Genomic DNA, 21,421 nt, shown 5'->3' on the forward strand with positions numbered 1-21,421 from the left:
AATATTCTAATTTTCTGATATGATGAATTTGAGATTTTCATTTGTTGTCATTTGTAATCATCAAAATTAAACGAAATAAACATTTGAAATATATGAGTTTGTATGTAATGTATGAATATAATATACAAGTTTCACTTTTTAAATGGAATTCCTGAAATCAATCTACTTTTTCATGATATTCTAATTTTATGACCAGCACCTGTACATGTCTTAAACTAAATATTATTGTCATGAATGTTGGTGTTTTGTTCTTTGTTTGGGGTTTCTTGTTGATCTCGTTTTGGTTTGGTTGTTTTTTGAGTTTCTGTGTTCTTCATGTCTTGTCATTATTCACCTCCCCAGTAACTTTCCGGTCACGCCTGCCACACCCACCACACCTGCTCCTTGTCATGTCCACAGCTGCAACCCATCTTTATCTCTCCCTCAGTCTTTAAAACCGGTCTCTGTCTCTCCATTCTCCACTGGGTTATTTCGTTCCTTTCGTTTTGTCATGTTTAGTGTTTCCTTGCCTTGCTTTGCCTCGCCTCGTTTTGCCTTGCCATTTTTGGATTTTGTTTTAGTTCGTTTTTTGCTGCCACGCCAGCTCTTTGTTTTTGTTATATTTTACTTTAATAAATTTGTTTTATTTTAAAACATGAGTCTGTGCTCTGGGTTCGCCTCTGCCTACCTGCCTTCTGACAATTATGTAAAATAACCAACCCTCCAGCTAATTATAAACCAAAAAGAAGTAAAACAGCAGGGACAGTAAATACTTCTCACTTTTTATTGGCACTTTTAAAGTGATATAGCGTGTGTTTCATTTACACCTGATCTGCACACAAGAGAAACTAAATGCACAAGCTTCCACACCCACACTGAACTCAGAATACTATATATATATGCCCCATGGCTAAATCCAATGTCGCCAAGGCTCTTTACCAATAAATACAGCGTTGTGTCAGCAGCTCTACATATTTAAAGCCATTAATGGTTTCTGCTAAGTGCTCACTCTTGCACACAGATCCACTAAGGCAAGAAGAAAAATCACTTGTGCAAGAATGAGGAGTTCTGTCAGGAGAGCAGCCTACAAAGGCAAACAGGTGTTATGATACCTGGAAATGTGAGGGCAAATACACAACTTAATGAAACAGCGGATACCTTGGTTCCTAAATCATAAAGCTCAAAGGTAATTAAAAGGTAACCAAGCTAAAAGCAGATATTCCCCTGTGCCACTGGTTACCTGCCACCTCACAGTTAAAATATTGCAGGTTCAAATCTTGGCTCAGGCTTTTTTTAGTCTGGTGTTTCTATGTTCTCCTCATACATATGAGGGATTTCTCTGTAGACTCTAGCTTCCTCACACACTTTAGATATGAAGCCTAGGTGAAAATTCAGACTGGGAGACTCTCTCCAGCCTACCCGCATCATCCAATTGCCATGTCGCCGCCTCAGCCAACCACCGCCAGGTCCTCACTCCGCCTCAGCCAGTAATCACTCAGAAACCATTTTCAAAGGCTCATCATTAACGGATCCACCCGCTTCCCAGCTGTGCTTTCACCTGCTCCCTCCCCATCTCCACCCTTGTCCTCCAGGCTCCTCCATGCTCTGCCGGGTTTCCCTTCTGTCTGGTCTCCACTCCACCCCTANGGGGGACTGCCCTGGATTCTTGCCTCGAGCTGTTCATCGGAGCTCTGCGATCCTCAGCGCAAACGTCTTCTGCCGAGGTTCAAGCACCAAAGAACTTCAATCAAATAAAACTTTTTAACTGCTGTATTTTTTCTGTTTGAGTCTCCCCAGATTGAAATGCAGGTTAGGTTAGGTTCTGACATTGAAAAGTGCCCATTATCTAGTATCTCAATGGGCTGCAAACTCACAAAGAAGTCTCTAAAATGTCTTCAAACATTTGCAGGTGTTAACAATTTTCTTGTGTGAGACACAGAGGAAGTCTTGTTGCTTGAATTTGAAATAATATTTGTGTGACAAATTTTCTCTCAAAATAGTCATGCAGTCGTGACCTTCCCCAACCCATCTCATGTGCTGGAGCTGGATTTTGACACTTGCACAAGAGCTCTCCTCTGACAGAAAATATGTCAAGGGTTAAAATATCATACTGATGATAAATAATTGTTTTTAAAAAATGGTCCAAATATGCCTACCTTCATTTCTAAAGTGTACTCCAGTAGATTAAATCATAAATGTGGGGGTGGCTGCCAAGGTGGGTGCAAAGCGGGCCAAGGCTGGCATGACGTGGGTGGAGGTAGGTAGGTAGGTACATTTATTTATATAGCACTTTTCCGCACAAGGCGACTCAAAGTGCTTTACAACACAAGAACAAAATTACAGACAAAGTTACAGAACATGATAATGCAGTAATTAAACACAATGAAACGCAATGAAACACAATGAAACACAAAAGCTAAACAAGATAAACTAAACTAAGTGTACAGTTTGGATAAATAATCTAAAACATGAGAATGCTAAACTAATGATACTGAGCTTTATAAATGGTACCAGACCCTCTATACGGCCGACATAACAATTACTAACTAAGGTCTAAACATAACTAAACTAAGGTACTAACATTACCAAGGCCCGCTAAACAGCCAACGTAAGAATTTCTAAAATGTATAGATAATCTAAATAAGGAACAACAGAAGGAAAAAAAAAAAGAAGGCAAGTATGAGTATGAGAAAGTGTGTGTGTGTTTTCCAGACGGTAGAAAGCAGTGTAATGCATTGGTGTGTGCATGTGTGCATGTGTGTGTGTGTGTGTGTGTGTGCGTGTTTGCAGGAAAGTCCATGAATGTTCACAGGCAACAGAGGGGGGGGGGGAGCTTCTGTTGACCAATGAAATAATATTCAAGGCATAGGATACAGTTTTGCAGGTCATGCACATGAATTATGCTATGATTTTCCAAAATTGGTTGCACAAACTGTGGTCACATAGTGTGCTGGCTGTTTGGTTGAGAACACTCTAAATTCAGTAAGACTGCAACAAAAAACAAAGTGTTTTCTCACAATATTGATTCCAGTTTGAGTTTAAACAGTTGCAAGCCCACTGAGATCCTAACTTAACAATGGCATGTACTGATACAAACTTAAACAAAAGAGAACTCATTTAATATTTAGGCCAGACATAGTCACTGCTGGGCAAAATCCTTGTATCTCCATTTTTCATCATTTTCATGCTTTTTCATGCAAGTAAAGTATTTTTCTCATGTGGAACTTTTTCTGTTGCTGGTGCACAAGTAATCATTACCTGTTTACAGTGTTAGTACTGATGAAGCAAGCAGCACAGTGAGCTAGCACATATTCATAAAACAGCACAATTTGAAGCCTAATTAAAAGCATTACACTGACATACAGTTAGGCTCATATTGTTGGCGGGTAACAATGAAGGAAGATGATGCAAAATACTCTCAGTATCTGATTGAGACTTGACCAGTATTTATTTTTAAAATACTTTAACCAGTATTTAGAAGAAAAATGCTTGATCTGGAAATCCAAATTCAATAACTGGGAATCAAACAAATTTAGAAAATGGTTACTTTAAAGGATAGAATACTTTGTTTAATTTTCACTTTTGTGATTTTTGGCAGAGCTTTAGTTTAACTGTGGAGTTTTTCCATCTTTTTATTGGGTGACTCTTGTGAATACAGCTGCTCAGCCAACTACAGCTGAAAATATCCTGAAGATTAGATTTTTTTATGAATTGATTTCTGCCCGTCAGTAAATTTAACACCAGTGTTTTATCAGACTCTATAAAGGGAAACAGCAGCATTTTCTCTGATACTCAGGATGTGGTGTTTTTGTGAATAACTGTCATATGGGAGCTATCAGAGTCTGAATGATTTAAAGCAAATAGATGATGCAGACTTCCTGCAGATAGTTAATATTTGACTCATGTTCCATTTACGCAGTTCTCAGAGAATCAGCCACAAGCGTCCATGCTTATTATTTGAATTCATAAAAATAATGGAGAAATGAACATACACCCAGAGATTGTATTTTATTTGAATGAAAGGTGGATATTGCTGTGTATCCCTATTCTGGTATGGTTTAATCAGAAATCTCCAAAATCAAACAACATAGAAATGAGATCATTTTCTTCCATCCAAACAAACAGCATAATCTAATTTAGTGCAGGAACAGTATAGAGTCACTTTAACTTTTGTTTCCATCATCTGTGCAATATATACCTGCCTTATGGGTATGGCAGTGACATTCTAACGCAGGAGAAAATGAATTAGAAGTTAGGCTGATAAAAGATAAGACAGAGAATCCAGGAGACATAGATAGTGATGAGAATATAAGAGACTGAAAAACATGGTATTGCTAAAGTGCTGAAAGTAAGCAAAAAAGATGGAGAGCACAAAAGTGTTAACCAAGTCCCAATCATTGAATGTAACAGTCCAAGCAAAAAAAACACTTCTCAAATACAGATTATTTCAGTCAAAGCAAGTTTGAAAAGACACCATTGGATTAAGTAAAAATAGATTTTAAAAAATAATTTATTTTTGAATGAAGGATTACAATGAAATACCCAAATTCATGTACACAGGCAAGCAGGTTGTGGGAACTGATGGTGTTTAAAAAAAACAATTAACTAAACTAACTGAACAATTATCAACTGTAAAAAAGAAATTCTTAAATTAAAAATTAAACAAAAATCCCTCACAGGTAGAACATACAAATAAATGAGGGGTGGGGTGACTGTTGGAAAAAAATAGCTGTCCAAAAAACGGCTGGTTGCTGGTTGTTGGGTTGCAAACTCTCAGACTTCAATTAGACTGCAACTGTAAATTCACTTATCTTTCAATTTTGTAGTTGCTAACTAATCTTCAACTGTTGCAGCCCAATAAGATCTGATCTGGAGCCTGGCTTGACAAGATCTACAATCCACTCAAATATAACAGCTATCTAAATATTTTTCTTTAGTCTTTGTGAACATTTACATGGAAGGGGGCATTTCATGCATCATTTAACCCTTCTTCTGCTTAAAATAAATTATTCTTAAGTGAAAAATACTGAAATTTTGACATAAAAAGACTGTTGCCACAAACAAAACAAGAGAGGGATGTTGCAGAAAAAGGTGAACTGTTAGCTGTAAATCAGTGATTTAACACCTGCTGCTTTGAGGTCAAGACATAAAAAGCAAAAACTTTTACCTCCATGCATCAGAGGTTTATCTTTGACTTAGTCTCTAATGTGCAAACCACTTCACTGAACAAATTAAATAACTATTGTATTAATTAATTATTCTCCAAAACCCAAAGGTACAAATGAGTTAAATCTAATATTAATTGTTTACAGTGGCGGGTGGTGCATTTCACACTTAGGCCTTCAGTGATGTCCAACTTAGTCAATAAATACCTTTCATTATGCCAGCATTTATAACACCAGGACTGGAGAGTAGTTAGAAACACACTTAAGCACTACTTGGCATTGCATCACCTCAGTTGTGTACAAAATGAGCTATTATCCGGCGCATTTTAAAAATCAATAAACCCGCATCAGCAATTAAAACATATCTGGTATGCTACTGTCAAAATTAAATAAAATAGAATAAAATAAATAAAATGTTTGCACTCACTAAAACAGCTGTGTCCCCCAAAACACTTATTTCATCACAAAATCCATTCTGGGACAGGTTAGTTAGCTCGGGGGTCGTCCTCCTCAAACAAGATCTAGTTTCTCTTGAAAAGTTCGTCTATCAACTGTATTTGTCCGTTCACTTACAGTGCACAGACGCCCGCATTGTTGATTCTAAAAGGCCCGGGCAGATTTCATACAGCCTGGCAACATAAAATATTGGATAAAAACTCTAACCTAAAAACAACAGCACTGGAAGGAGCATAATATGACATGGAGAGAATATTAATACTTTTAGATATCTAGGGAAAGTAAATTAAAAATTAAATTAACCTTTATGATAATTATGATCATAATTCTTGGTTATGTTAGGCCAGCAGAGAAGGCCTTGCTGGCCCTGACGGCCCACCACTGATTGTTTAATGGATTTCTCAGCAAATCTGGACAAAATCTGAAAACATATGCAACCCACTTTACATCAGTCAATGTAATTTATGATCTTGATGCAATTTTTTTGTCCGATACCCAATTTTTGTGTGTGTGGACTAACTGTAGATTCTTAAGGGCACAAAGTAGGCTATATAACTTGAGGGCATTCAAATTTCTAAGTTTCATATTTAAGTTTTACATTTTTCACATTTATTTGCTGGGAATAATGTGAGCTGATTTAAAAAATATTAGGTAAGTTCTGGTCAATTTCTTTAAGATCAAAAAGCCTACAGTTAATGTTCATCTATCTATTTTCTGTAATCTTAGTCATTTTCAGGGTCACAGGAAAATTGTATCTTCAGATGTCATTTGGCTATGGATTTAATATGATAAATATTTTATAAACCGAAAGAATAAAGAAAAAATGTCTACAACAACATATTTTATGAGTTGAAATTTGGAGAATAAAATGACATCACATTTAAATGCAGTGCACCAACTGACTAAGTTTTATTTAAAAATGTTGCATCAGGCAGAACTTTGACAGCATATAGAAGTTGCTTCAGTCTTCAGTCTGAGTTTTTTATATGAAACATGATTAAGAAAAAAAAAGTGACAGATGGAGCTTCTTACAGACAATTTAAGATGAAATTAAACCTCATCAACTGCTCTGGAGTCAGTGATAACTTTAGCCTTTGTTACCATGGTGATCTAACTAGGCTCAAAGAAAACCCACTTCGTGATATTGAAAAGTCTGACTTTCAGCTCAACAAAGTCAGCTAAGTTGTTAATCATACTTTGTAGTTCAGCTCTCAGGTGTAAAAAGGAGAAGCAGAGGGTCAAACAAACTAACAGCCAGAAAACAAACTACTAAACCGTAAAACTGGAAGCAAACACAAGGTCCAAAATCACAAAAGAAATAAAACAAATCCATCAAAACACAAATTTTACCTAAAGATAAAATGAACATAATATGCATTACAACAGCCTCAGCATCAACATCTTCATGTTCTTGTCTGTGTGTGTGATAAAGCACTGAAAATAGATCACACTGTACATTTGATGAATTCTTTTGAGAGATTTCTTACAATAAAATGGGCTTAATTGCAATATGCCTACATCCTTTTGAAAAACATAAGTGTGCACTGCCAGAAGGATTTTTAACTGTGTGCTGTGGTTTTGACCTGTCTAATTAAATACCTCAACAGAGAAAACCACCACCATCAACAAAAATATTCTCTTAAAGAAAACCACAACACAGACTTTGGAAATGTGATGAAACTGATAAAGAGTGCCAACATCATCTGCAGATTCTAGACTGAGCCAGACTAGTGAAAAGACCACTTAATCCAAGTGAGGAGATCAGATTTCAGTTCCAAAAGCAAATATCTGCTCATATTGGAAATACTGACAACAAGACTGATGGTGAAAAGAAAGAAATACATTTTGATTTCCAACTTAGCTTTCTTGCTTAACTGATAGAATCACAGAAAACAGCAGCAAGAATATCTCATATGATATGGAAAGATCCTTACCTAGAACCCCCAGGCGGTAGTTGACTGTTATGACAATCACATTCCCGTAGCTAGCCAGGATGCTGCCGTCAAACATATTCCCAGTTCCTTCCATGTAGGATCCTCCATGGATAAAAACCATCACTGGCTTGGGGCTTCCACTCTCTCTGATGTCTGGGGAAGAAGAGGAGGTGAAACAGGCAGATGGACTGATTAGATGACAGACTGGAGGTGACAGCCAAGTCATGAAATTTTAATACTTAAGGAGGCTTTGGCCACCTTTATTAATTTCATTTATTTATTTTTCCAAAGCAATTCTGGCTCACTGGCTTTTTAACATGAAGACCCTTTTAGTTTCGGGCAACAAATAGTTCATTTACTCACATTTTTGTGGTGCCTGGAAAATAGTTTTATTTACCCACCTAGTTCAAATTCCAGGTACCGTAGGTGTTAATGAAACAGGATAGGCAATGTGACGAGTTTTGATTTTACACCAGCCTGTCAACATGCAGCAGTAGCAATCTAAACTGTCACACCAAGTTGAGGCAGAACATGGGCAATTAATCCAAGGAAAAATCTAATTGAAAATGGCATATTATGTTTGGCATATTTATGAAAGAGGCTTGCTTCAATTAGATGCAACCTTGTAAAAAAAATTCACAGTATAGCTGTAGAAAAGTGTTTGCCTTAATTCTGGAAATATAAAACATGTACAAACATGCTGGCAACAGAGGGAATTAAAAATAATTTGAAACTGATAATGGCATTTTTCTGTTTAAACAATTCTCACTTTGTAATGTGAAGGAAAGAGTGGTAATTGTGATTAGTGCCAAATTATTTCCATGATGGTGCAATAAAACAATTGTAGGATAAAATATGTGAGAAGTAAAAATATATATTTAATTTTTTGTCCCCATCTTATATGTTGTTTCAGTGGCTTTATCTTCAAGTAAGTTTCTAATGATTATTCTCACTTTCAGAAAGTGTTCAATGGCTAATAGATGTAAGAAGCTAAGCATATTCAACAATCAGTCATTTGTTTTTTTTCTGAGTGGTAGTATACTAGGTAAATTAAGTAAAATTTACAACACATCAGCTTGTATCTTTATTTTCTCTTTTAAAGCAATGTTAATTTTACTAAATAACATCAAGGTTTTAAACTTCTTGAGCTTTGAAGGTAATTTTTTTTGCCTTATTTTATTCTTTTTTTAAGTTAACGCATACGCTATATTTCCAAGAGTTTCCACTCACCCATCCAAATCACTGAATATAGGTGTTCCAATCACTAGGCATGCAGACTGCTTCTACAAACATTTGTGAAAGAATGGGTCACTCTCAGGAACTCAGTGAATTCCAGCATGGTAATGTGATAGGACACCACGTGTTCAATAAATCCAGTCATGAAATTTCCTTGCTACTAAATATTCCATAGTCAACTGTTAGTGGTATTACAACAAAGTGGAAGTGATTTGGAATGACAGCAACTAGGCCATGAAGTGGTAGGCTATGTAAAATCACAGAACATGCTCAGCAGATGCTGAGGCACATAGTTCACAGAGGTTGCCAACATTTTCAGAGTCAATAGCTACAGATCTCCAAACTTCATGTGGCCCTCAGATTAGCTCAAGAACCGTACATAGAAAGCTTAACTGAATGGACAAGTCTTGGTTTGACGATTTCCAGGAGAAAGGTACATGTCTGACTCTACTGTGCCAAGCATAAAGTTTGGCTCCAGGGGGATGGGGATTATGTTGTGGGGTTGTTTTTCAGGAGTTGGGCATGGCCTCTTAGTTCCAGTGAAAGGAACTCCTAATGATTCAGTGTACTAAGACAATTTGGGCAATTTTATGCTCCCGACTTTGTGGGAACAGTTTGGGGATAGTCACTTCCTGTTCCAACATGACTTTGCACCAGTGCACAAAGAAGGTCCATAAAGACATTGATGTTGAAGAATGTGACTGGCCTACACAGAGTCCTAACCTCAACCTGATAGAACACCTTTGAGACAAATTAGAGTGGAGACTGCGAAACCAGGCCTTCTCGCCCAACATCAGTGTCTGAAATCACAAATGTGCTTCAGGAAGAAAGGTCAAAAATTCCAATAAACACACTTCTAAATCTTTCAGATTGAGACTTTGTATTGGCCAATCCTTATTTTTACATGACTCTGACTGGTTTTGGGGACAAAAAATTCCTGATCGTGACATCCCTAGTTTTCACAGCCTGTGTTTTACACCTAAGTTTAGAAATACATAAAATATTGCGAGTATGGGACCTTTAAAACGTGTTCCATGTGACCAAAGAAAAACAGTCTGCATTAAAAGGCTTCAGCCCTTGACATTGCTCCGATTTGAGCTGGGTTGAGAGAAAAAAGGATGACAAGATCTAACAACATTCTGAAAACCTATGTTCAAAACAAGCTTTCACTTTCATCTCTCGTTGCCCAGAAATGATGCTTTTAATCTTCCTTCCTAAGTATCTCTATCGGTACATGTAACAGCACACATCGTTTATCCCACTGATGTTTTATCAGTAAGGTACTCGGGGCCAGTAGGAGATCAGTGAGTCCAAGGGGAATTGAAAATTAACCAACCAAAAAAAAAAAAGTGTTACCTTAGAAAAAAAGGGTGTTCACTTGCGGGAGGACTAAAAAGGGCAGCAACTTTATTTCTGTTTAAGGCTGTAGAACTAAGCAAGAAAGCACTTCAGTTGTTTCATAACTCTACTGTGAATGTGATTTTGCTGCTTTCAGATTAAATTCATGTGGCCCATTTATTTATAGTCAACAAAGGATTCCTTTAAAGATGGTTAGATTTTTTGGGATCCTTTTTTTAAAGTTATACTTTGAGATAATGTTTTGTTGTGGAAAACCTCAGACTGTTTTATGTTGAGAAGAGTATGAAATACCCCAAACCAAACAAATTACAGGAATAAGAAAATCTGTCAGGAAAATAAAATGTGGTACATGAATAAACTGCAGCCTCTTTCTTCCCTTCTTGTTATTCTATCAAAACAGAACCAGCTACATAATTACTTTATTGTTCTTTTTAATAATTTTCTTCAATTTTCAATTTTATCATTTTCAAATTATTCCTGTTTTTCTTTTGCTCCCTGTATTGCCAGCAAAGACCATTATGTCTCTTCACATCGTATATCTCCATCGAAAGGTTTCCAGAAACTGCATAAAAGGTCAGGGCTGAAGAAAAAATGTGTGCCTGTGCCTTGCAGTAAAAGAAAAAAAAAACTGCACATGTGCAGGCTAGCCAAAACCAAAAAATATAACTAAATGAATTAAAGGTCTAGCATTCCTTGAAAGAATGAATATCACCTGTGGCCTTATATGCTAGAGGTTTAAACTAATATCTTCTTATGATGAGAAGGGCTGGAGTTAGTAATTTTGATCACACTTTGTAAACAAATTGTGCATTTGCATGTAATATTGTGGGTTCTTGTGCTCAGATTCTGTGTTGGGAATGATACTAAGCTACTAACACACCACATTTTAGCTCAGTCTCTGTAAAATTGACAGAGTTGTAGTCATTTCTGTGTTTGCTAAGAAACTGTGGTCGCTGTGGTCGCTATCTAAAATTGGTTTGGCTCCAAAAGTTAAAGAAGTAAAAGTACACCCAATGGTTGTTTTTTGAAAGTTTGATTAAAATCTTTCCAGTGGATAATGAGATTCTTTGCTAAAAGACAGAGTTGACTTTAATAGTTAATGGGAAAGTTGTAAAAACAGATCTTGTGCAATCAGTTAGAGAGCCTTCCTCAACGTGAACTCCAAGGTCTGTTAGTACAACATCAAATTTTAGTTCAATATCAATAAAATTAGCTGTGTTATAGTCATATTTATGTTTGATAAGGTTACTTAGTCCAGTTCAAGATGGCCACCACAACTGACTCCAAAAATTATTCAGTCGTAGATGTACATCCAATTAATATTTTTAGAGAGTTTCAATAAAATCCATCCAGTGGTCTATGAGATATTTTTCTAATGAGACAGACAAGCAAACACAGACATGGGCAGAAACATAATCATACCTTTACTTTGGGTGGTGGGTTATAACAATTGTTACAAGTAATTGTATGGCAATGGAAATAAATAACATGAATGATAGCGTGAAGAGTGATGTTGAAGTGTTACTGTATTATGAAGGCAACAATGATGAACATTCCCAGTAATGAAATCCTGTAGTCTTGTAAATGAAGGCGATGAGTGACAGTCATGAGCATGATAATGGCTGCTTTACTGGTGATGAAAAACATAAATGTAGCTATTATATGAACAAATTTAGTCATAACCATGTTGACAGTGAAGATAGCTGTAAACAAGACATTGACACTTATGATGATGTCAACATCCATAGTGATGGTAATGGTTACCATGTGGAAGATGGTGACAGCTACGGTAGTGAATGGTGCTTTTAGGCACTGATGTACTGTAGCTTCTTATAGATAGTGATTTTAAATCTTAACATCACAATGCTGCAGATGATCATGATGGTGATAACAATATGTATTGTGCTTTTTAATTACTCTATTATTATCTACATCATCATTGATTTTAGTGTCCATTACTTAATGTTGATAATTATAAATTTGTAATTAAAATGTTATTAATAAAAGATAATGATAACAAACAGCGTGGATTTGATTAAATTCAGATTTTTTTCTTTTTCTTTTGTTGTTGTCTTTTTTTTCTCTTTTTAGCATATCATCATATAATGATACTACAGTCTCAAGTTCAGCTTCTTTGAACAGCTTCATTTCTATATCAGAACAGGATTATTAGGATGTAAAAAGCTAAGAATTTTTATAGACTTGGATTATATCATTTTTATAAAGCCCCATTCACAGTGAATAACAACCCTACTATGTTATATAAAATTAATTAATTAATTAAAAAACCCTAACAAAGCACTGATGGTCTTTACAGAGTCTTGGCAAGGTCTTCAAGGAAGTATTAAGAATGACGAGAGAAAGTGATATGTCCTCAATGGTTTTGGGCATTCACAAAACTTGAAGTGAGGTCTTGCTGGTTTAGGATTGTGGTGTCAGTGTATCAGTGTCCTGGTGACAGCATTGGCAATGTATCCATGACGTATGGGCTGCAGACACTGGTGTGGCTGGATTGTTAAGGACTTTGAAGCAGGACTGATAAGACTGACCTCCTCCCTAGGCTATGACCCCATCACACCGCACAGTTCTGGTAGCACTCCAAGTCAGTTACTGCAAACCTCCCACCACACTGTTACTACAGTTAATCCATGCTCTCCATCTTCTGTTTATTAGACTTTTGAACACAAAGCAAGAAGCACCCATTATGATGTTCATGGTTAGGTCTGCTCGACAAGGAAGGAAGAAGAATGGATGGGGCAAAAGTTCTGTATAGAAACCCCCTTTGGGTTAGACCCAGGCTTTTGGGCCTTCAGCCTTGGACTTTTTTCTAGATATCCCATATTGTTATTAAACAAGAAATATACAAATACAGATTTATCCAAGTCAGTGATTATGCCACCAAAATAACATTTGATATTACCAGGATTGTGGTTTCTTCTCATTTTAAATGAGCAGCATCCATTTCAGAGTATTTGAACTGGGGAGAGTTTGTGCCTGGCACATGTGTATTTTGCACACTAAGCCAAAGTGTTATTCTGTTGTCACAACGCGTTCACTCAGTTTTTGGTCAATATTAAAAGTTCCAAAAGAAGTTTCTCTTGTTGCTGTAGCAGCCGAGTGACATTGGATTGTCAGGTTGATAATGGAGGTGTCTTTGTTTTTCTAATTTGGTTAGGAAGTTATAAATTGTTTTGTTTTTCAAAGACAATTCTGCAGAATGTCACAAAATCATGAAAATAACCTATAGCAGGAGTGATACCCATGGTAATGTTGAGCTGGCATGGCGTAAGCTTGTAGCAGCATCCTAAAACAATACAAAAAAATATGCTCTGGTTGTCGCAGTTGTGGGCAAAACAATATGTTATCATCATGGGAATGTGCTGCTGACAGAGCACATTGAACTAAACTGCATCTTTGGAATGTGAAAAACAGGAGAAAAGAAAACATATCTGGCAAATACTAAAAAGTAGTATTTCACAGGGTTGTAACTGTTCCAGACTAGTCTCCAAACAGCCTTCACAAGGAAGTCTTCCAAATGTTCCAAGGGTTTCTGAATTTATTTACTTAACTCGCAGGGGTTCCCAATTGTTGCTTGGGATTTTAACATGTTCAAAACAACTGTGCAACATTTTTTTTTTCTCAAAATAGTCACAGAGTCATCATAGGTGTCCCAAAATCAGCTCAATTTTGTTGCTGGTGTGTCAAACCTGCCTCAAGAGCACAAGAGTATGTTTTTCTTATAACAGAAAAACATCCAAGACTACAACCTCAAATGTCTAGGTCTAAAAATGATACCAATGATAAATTCTAATGAAAAAAAAACACATTTTAAATTTACCTATCTTCATTTCTAAAGTGTACTCCAGTAAATGAAACACAAGCGTAGTGGCGAATTACAAGGTAGGTACAAAGCAGTCCAAGTACAGATTGGGCAGAGGTAGGCAAGAAAATAATGTGCACCATTTTTAGAATACAGTTTACAAGCCGTGCACGTGAAAATAAGCCATTATTTTAAAAAGCTGGCTGTGCAAAATGCAGTTGCACACCGCTTGGTCACTTGGTTGTAAACATTTAAGGCACTTTCACAAAACAGTTCTGTAAAATGGCCATAAAGACCAGTTTGTCTTTTGCCTCTCACCATTCATAAATTACTAATCGAGCCAGTGATGTCCCACATAGATGTGAGCTTTCAAAAATGAAGCAAGCTTCACAGAACCTAAAGAGGTGCAGAACTCAGCTGCATTAACATGGAGACCTATATATTAAATGTGTTAAGGCTGTGTCCCACATATCTTTTTCGAAAACAAATTAGCTCAGTTTAGCTATCCTCTTTGCAGTTAACATTTTAACTATTTGCAAAGATGCTGTGCATCATCAAGAAGTTTCTTTATAATAAATGTGTTTATTATTGTCAGGTTTTTAAAGGCCATGGTTGGATGGTCACACTGATTGTATGTCATCACTACATCACATCCTTGAACTGCAAAGCCAGCTTAAGTTTTTACATGTTGACTGTTATGGTTCTGTTACCATCTCACTTGGTGGGACAAAGGTGTGACAACAGTGGGCTGTCTTCAACTTCCCATGCTGCCTCAATTTATTAGGAAATCATCTCGAAACTGCCAGAAGGCCTTTCGGTCCTAGAAAGGTGTTTTGGGAAAATGCCTGTAAAATTCAGTGACACTGCATTGGAAAGTTTCTTGCAATTTTGTGTTACCAACAGCTGCAGCCCAGTGAGACACTACTCTAATGCCCCTCTAATTCAGAAGTCCCGCTCTACTCCACTCTACTCTGCTCGGCTCTATAAAGAATGCATCGCATTCACACCGGCCAGTTTGGTCGGTAGCAGAGAAATGCCTCCTTGTGTTGCTGGGGGCGGGGCCCAGCAGTGGGGAAAACTTGGCGCAAGTTGTGTAAACAACGGAAGCGCTATGGACAACATTGGCCCTGTGTTGTTGCTGTTTTTTAAACTTATGTGGATTCTCCTGAGACTTCAGGAAGAGAGGCGCAGTGGAAGAAATGCTCTGGATGCCGCGATTGTTGCGCGGAGTAGGACAGCTGTTATCCGCCGGAGATTTCAGGCTTTACAGCGCCTTCAGCTGGGGGACAGACGGCATAAACGTTGCAGGGTAAGCTAACGCTGTTGTTTATATTCCTACCTTTGCTCTTTATGCTTGCATCTGGTCACAACCACGACCATTGAGTGAACCGGAGTTAAGCTTGTGTCACCCACGAAAGCAGGGCCGGCCTCGCTGGCCCTACTCTGAGGAAGGGACCAAAAAAGCAGGGCCGGCGTAGAAAAAATGCAGATGGAAACACGCGCAAAGCAAGCGGAGTAGAGTGGAGCCGGGACCTTTAGAGCCCGTGTAAAAGGGGCATAAGACTTTAATTAGCACCACAACTGCTTTTACACTAATATGTATATATATATATATAAAAAAATTCCCTTCTCACCCTCCGCGGGTGGTCTTGTTTCATCCTCTGAGCTCGGGTCCTCTACCAGAGGCCTGGGAGCTTGAGGGTTCTGCGCAGTATCTTGGCTGTGCCTAGAACTGCACATTTCTGGACTGAGATGTCTGATGTTGTTCCTGGGATCTGTTGTAGCCACTGCTCCAGTTTGGGGGTGACTGCCCCTAGGGCCCCGATGACCACAGGCACCACTGTGGTCTTTACCTTCCAGGCCTTTTCCAGTTCCTCTCTGAGGCCCTGGTATTTCTCCAGTTTCTCGTGCTCCTTTTTCCTGATGTTGCAATCACTCGGTATTGCTACATCCACCACAACTGCTTTCCTCTGTTGTTTATCCACCACCACAATGTCCGGTTGGTTCGCCATTACCATTTTGTCTGTCTGGATCTGGAAGTCCCACAGGATCTTAGCTCGGTCATTCTCCACTACCTTTGGGGGTGTTCCCCACTTTGATCTCGGGGCTTCCAGTCCATATTCTGCACAGATATTTCTGTACACTATGCCAGCCACTTGGTTATGTCGTTATATATATATATATGTATATGTATATATATATATATGTCGTTATATATATATATATATATATATATTTGTTAAAATCCAACAATGTTTTAATAAGTTGCTGTTTTTTTTTTTTTAACTTGACAGTGAAGATAGTGAAGATAGTGTAGCAGGGCTGTTATCTAGTCCAATATTGGTATATCCACAAGTACCCCAACCCCAATGTTTGAGATCTTATGAGATAAGATTTTGAGACCCTTGTTATTAATGAAAATGCTCTTGGTTTTAGTTGTTTCTGTAAAAAAAAAAAAAAGAATTGAAACCTTTGTTTAAATTTGAATGACCTGTCCAGTTTTCCTATTCCCTGTGGAAGCTTTGTGCTGCGACAGTTCAATGGACGTGTTTTCAAGTATTACATGAAAAGAAGAATTAATTTCTGCTGCAGAGATACACATCCAACGTGGCTGTTATAGCTGCCTCTTTTTGTTCTGCGCTGAAGGTCAGCAGTAATGAAGTGAGGTTAGAGTAAAACTGCTGTGGCTGTGTGAGCATTTGATGGATTTACTTGCATTTACCTGGCTTTACTAACAGAACCAAATCCCCATGGATACTAAACCCAAGGTCTCTTCAGGTTTTAGGTTTATACTATCCTCTTTTTTTGCTTCCAGGCATCATTCAATTGGTTCCAAATTCAACTGTCAGAGCCTAAATAAATAATCTAAATCCTAGATGCTCCCTCCATTTTCAGAATTTATTAATTAATCCTCATTTAGCTATTGAAGGATTTCACTTACCCTCATCTTAAATTAAATGACTTAATAGTGTATTTAAGCTAATTACTGAAACCAGTGCTGTTCAAATTAATTTTAATGTAATTATTGTAATGCTCCAATATTACAGAGTTCCTCTGTTTATCCTAATTATTTTAGTTTTGATTCAAATTTTCAATCACACTGATTGGAAACAGGCAGGCAGATTCAAGTTTCTTCATAAACTCAATTTTTTAAAGAGTGAGGAAATACATTTTGCTATTAAAATATAAACATGTGAAAGTGTGGTGCAATTTTGTAGAAAGTCAACCATTAAGTATTTTTTGGAATGCGTATGAGGAAGGGAAATTGTCTGAGATTAAGTAGCATGCCATCTGCAAGTAGATCACTACTTTCTGAAGGATCAGGTTATGATAAAAATAATCAGGTGCTTTACATTTCTTAAAGAAAATTCAGGCTGCTGGCACAGCTTTGGTGTCCTCTCCAGTTACCAGTCAGGAGAACTTATCATACCAACAACATAAATAAGAAGCAGAGTTTCCTGTCTTTTTAAAATCATGTGTAGTGAATTCTCAATGATCAGTTTTACCATTACAATTAATTCCCCCTGACATATTTATCATATTTAGGATAGGACAGGCTTTTAGCAAATGTGCCAAGGCATAGACACTGAAGCAAACTTTTTACTATCCTATTTGTATTGTCTTTGCTGCACAGCTTCAAAATGAAACATGCAAATTAAACACCAAAATGTGCAGCCGGATTGGCAATACTTTGCTATGAATTTCTGTAGTGGTACATCACACAATGAAGATAAAAATTAAAGAAAAACTGCAAGAAACAAAATCATAGATATCAATAGGACTTTGGCAAAAAATATATGTGAAAACAAAGTCCTCTTGGGTTAAAAAATATGTTTTAGTTGTCATTATAATGCACAAAATATATCAAGAAAATTGGGTAAAAAAAATTTATGGCGGTGCAGTTGTTAGAGTTATCACTTCCCAGCCTGAGGCCTGTCTGGGTAGCGTTTGCATGTTCTCCCTGTGCATGCGTGGCTTTACTCCAGTTTCCGCCCAAAGACCAAAAACATACATGTTAGGTTGAGGTGTGAATGGTTCTTTGTCTCTATGTCGTCCTATGATGGACTTGTGACCTGTTTAGGGTGTACACCACCTCTCCCACAGTGAGAAGCGGTTAAAAGAAAACGGATGGATGAATCGCAAGACTGGATGGTGCAGCTCACAACAGCTCTACTCCCCTTCACGTTGTGTGTGTGTATTTGAGATACAACAAATTTTTTATCAATTGAAAACATCTGATGATTTCATTCAGCCACTTGAAGAGCTAATTCAGAAAATCGTCCCATGTGATCAATAATTTATTCAGCTTCTCATGGTGAAGGACTAGAAACAAGTTCTTTGGAGTGGTGGTAGAGGCATAAACATCACTACCTCCTATAGATCTAGTGTGTTCATATTTCTAAATTTAATTTAAAAAAAAAGAATAGCATTTAGTTTGAATAGGTGCAAAAGATATAAACTTTTCATTCCTGCCTGCACTTTTTATAAGTCCAGGTGGTAGTTTGATGAAACCCTATGAGGTTTTTTAAGATACTTTTTTGGCTCCAGGATCAGCAAAGCCCCCATCCCCTCCCAAACTACTTTTCTACATACTTCATTAACAGGAAGATTATTATCATTTAGATTTTGCATGTGCATGTGGCACCAGGAGGCTCAGAAGAGTATTGCAATTTCTGCCATTCATGGCGTCCCTACTCTTAACCACTCCATGCTGTAAAAACAGGAGCTTGGAGCAAATCCCTCGCTCTCAGGGACTCTCCCATTAGCATCTTTATTCCCAGCACAAAAAGGATTATAAACACCAGCTTCATAGAGTTTAAAGAGACTGTAAAATGCACAGTTTGCTAGGGGGAGGGGTGGTGAAGACAGTTCTGTCCATATCGCTGAGGCAATATTAGGTCAGATGTTAAGAGTGTTGAGAAATAACGGGGCAAGGAAAATAGAGGTATATGTGTGGGGGTGGGGAGGTGGCTTAATATAGCAGGCCTGATGGAGTGTTTCTACAAGGATATATTTTCCCAGGCATATTTTTCTCTATATTAAGCCAGATTAGTTGTCTGCCCTGCATCCTTTATCAAGATAATACTTGAAGCTTGCTGGGATTTTATTGAATAGATCTGTGTGAGCTATGTGACTTGCTCTAATCTTATTAGTGCGTGTGTGTGTGAGGAAGCATTTGTGAGTCCCAATACGTTTGCAAGCTTCCAGAAAAACAGCATGACGGCACAGATCAAAGGAATTGAGATGGTTGGAAGTTTTATTTGGATGGAATTTCCATTTACTTGGTGACATTATACAGCTGAGGTGCCTTATTAGACCTGCCTATCATTAAAATGGCACTGCAGCTGTCCTCAGGGGTTGGGACTCTGTCTCAGGATTTTTTCAAAAACAATTTCTTCCTGATGTGACTTTTCAACAGATTTATTTCTCATAACAATCAAACAAAAATGTCTGTTTTTTGAAGTATTAAGTCTAAAGTTTAAGCACACAGTTGTAGCTTACAAAGGTTTCATTTCTGCATCAGAAGCAGCAGGGTTTTAGTTGGCTGTATTGCTTGCTGCTTAAAGACAAGGGTGAACAGTGTGTACTTGTCTGCTCCTAAATTATATAATTTCAATGAAACTTGCAAAACAATAATCATTGCATATACATTACAACTAATTATCTTTTGGAATTGAAGCTGGCCACCTCAGCAAACTGACATTATACAAGAATGTCTATAACCTAGTCAATTTTAGAGATATTAGCCTAAAAAAATATTAGCCTAAAAAAAAGATGTGGTACTAGCTGAGAATCATTTACAACACATACTCTGAGTGTGACATTTTGTGATGTTGTGATAATTCAAGGTTTGGTCATATTGGCTAGAACTTTGTTGTTTAACAACACAAGATGATTTTGGCTTAAAACTCTGCCTTAAAAGGCAGCATGCAATATGCTAGACCTTTAATTTCTGTATTATTTATTTGGTTATTCCTAGAGTTCATGAAGAAATAAATGTGTTTAAAACTTTACCAGCATGTAAGAACTGTAGATTAATTTCTAGATCATTTTATCGTTGGAAATATATGTTCGGACCGGTCAGAAAATACCTCTGGAGTTTCATTTTTTGCCTTCCCGAAAGATAACAACCTTCGTCAGATTTGGATCCATAAGCTCCAATGTGGGAAGTACTATGAGAACTCGGTTCGGATACAATCAAAGAGAAGAACCTCTCTGATCCTCGTTACTGCAGTGGACTAACTTCACCAAAAAAAACAGAACCCTTTGCCAGCAGCAGTTCTAACTATTTTTAATTTTAAAAGAAATATAAATGGATTGGAGGACATCTCCACAGAGAAGGAGACAAGAAACAAAAAGTTTTACTTCAAACGTGACGTGAGCATGCACTGTCATTAAAAGGTATGAGCTGCTTACAGGCCGACAGCCTGAGATCAGTTTGTGATTCAGAGCAGTTTGTTATTGATGAAAATATATAAACAATCCAAGTGTGATTAAACAACTGCTGTTGATTAGGTTACTCTCATGTGAGAGTTCATAAACGCTACTCTGGAGCACGCTCACATAGTTTACAAGCTAGCATCCAGTTAGCATCATTGACATTGGGTTAGCTTTGAGTTAGCAACATTAGCTCTCTCCTGCCGTCTTTATGTTGATTTTTAGTTTTATGTACTGATGTCATGACAGTGATCTGGAGGTAATCGGTTCTCACTGTTCCATGTTCCCAATTTGGTTGTTATGTGCCTTGTTTTGCCAGCCATGACAGTCTTGGTGATCATCAGAATTCGAATCTGAAGAGATTTCATCCGATTCCAGAGATCCAGACATTGGTTCAGGTTCATACTGGTATGGTTGTATATCCATTACTCCCACAAACCTTTCTGGCATTACTTTGTGTTCAAAAAAGGCTTTTCCTTCCATTTCCGCTAGTAAACAACTGGACAGTAGCGGCATTCTTGGCCAGCCATGGCAGTGCGTTTGTCATGAATTCCGCCCCACAAATCACCCACTTCAGAAATTATTAACTTAAACGCTAAAAACGGTTTATTTAACTTTTAGGTAAAAAATATGGGTCCCTGCAATATTGTGTGGATGCATCTGACTAAATAGCATACATCAAAAGTCAATATTTTGAGATCTGATTTCAGTTCAGCCTTAAACATTACTAAACATTACTGAATTAGGTTACCGATAGCTCTATATGTGCTTCTGCAGTATTCATATCTGCACAACAGTAACAGACTAGTACTAGCCTTTTGTCAAGCTGTACAAACTGAGACAGCCTTCAGTTTTAGAACAGATTATAGAAAGCTAAATTTACAGAAGACGGTGTCATAAAGGGAACAAATGGAATATTTTCTCAATAGCTGATACACTGTACATTACCTTTATAGCAAAGAATATGTCTACTACAAAATGTCTAAGATAATTTATGCCACAAATAACAATTAGGATGTTCTTTTACTTTTTTT

The 21,421-nt window shown here is 37.3% G+C and overlaps 1 protein-coding gene across 2 annotated transcripts in view; it reads right to left on the minus strand.

Moving 5' to 3' along the window:
• Positions 1-21,421, minus strand: part of nlgn1 (neuroligin 1) — a 591,335-nt gene that overhangs the window by 397,281 nt on the left and 172,633 nt on the right. For both annotated transcript variants that reach the window (XM_025009446.2, XM_017431531.3), the window contains one exon: positions 7,535-7,687. In XM_025009446.2, the coding sequence (XP_024865214.1) occupies positions 7,535-7,687 (153 nt within the window). The remainder of the gene's footprint in view (positions 1-7,534; positions 7,688-21,421) is intronic.

Source organism: Kryptolebias marmoratus, linkage group LG18 (genome assembly GCF_001649575.2).
Source record: "Kryptolebias marmoratus isolate JLee-2015 linkage group LG18, ASM164957v2, whole genome shotgun sequence".
Lineage (NCBI taxonomy): Eukaryota > Metazoa > Chordata > Actinopteri > Cyprinodontiformes > Rivulidae > Kryptolebias > Kryptolebias marmoratus.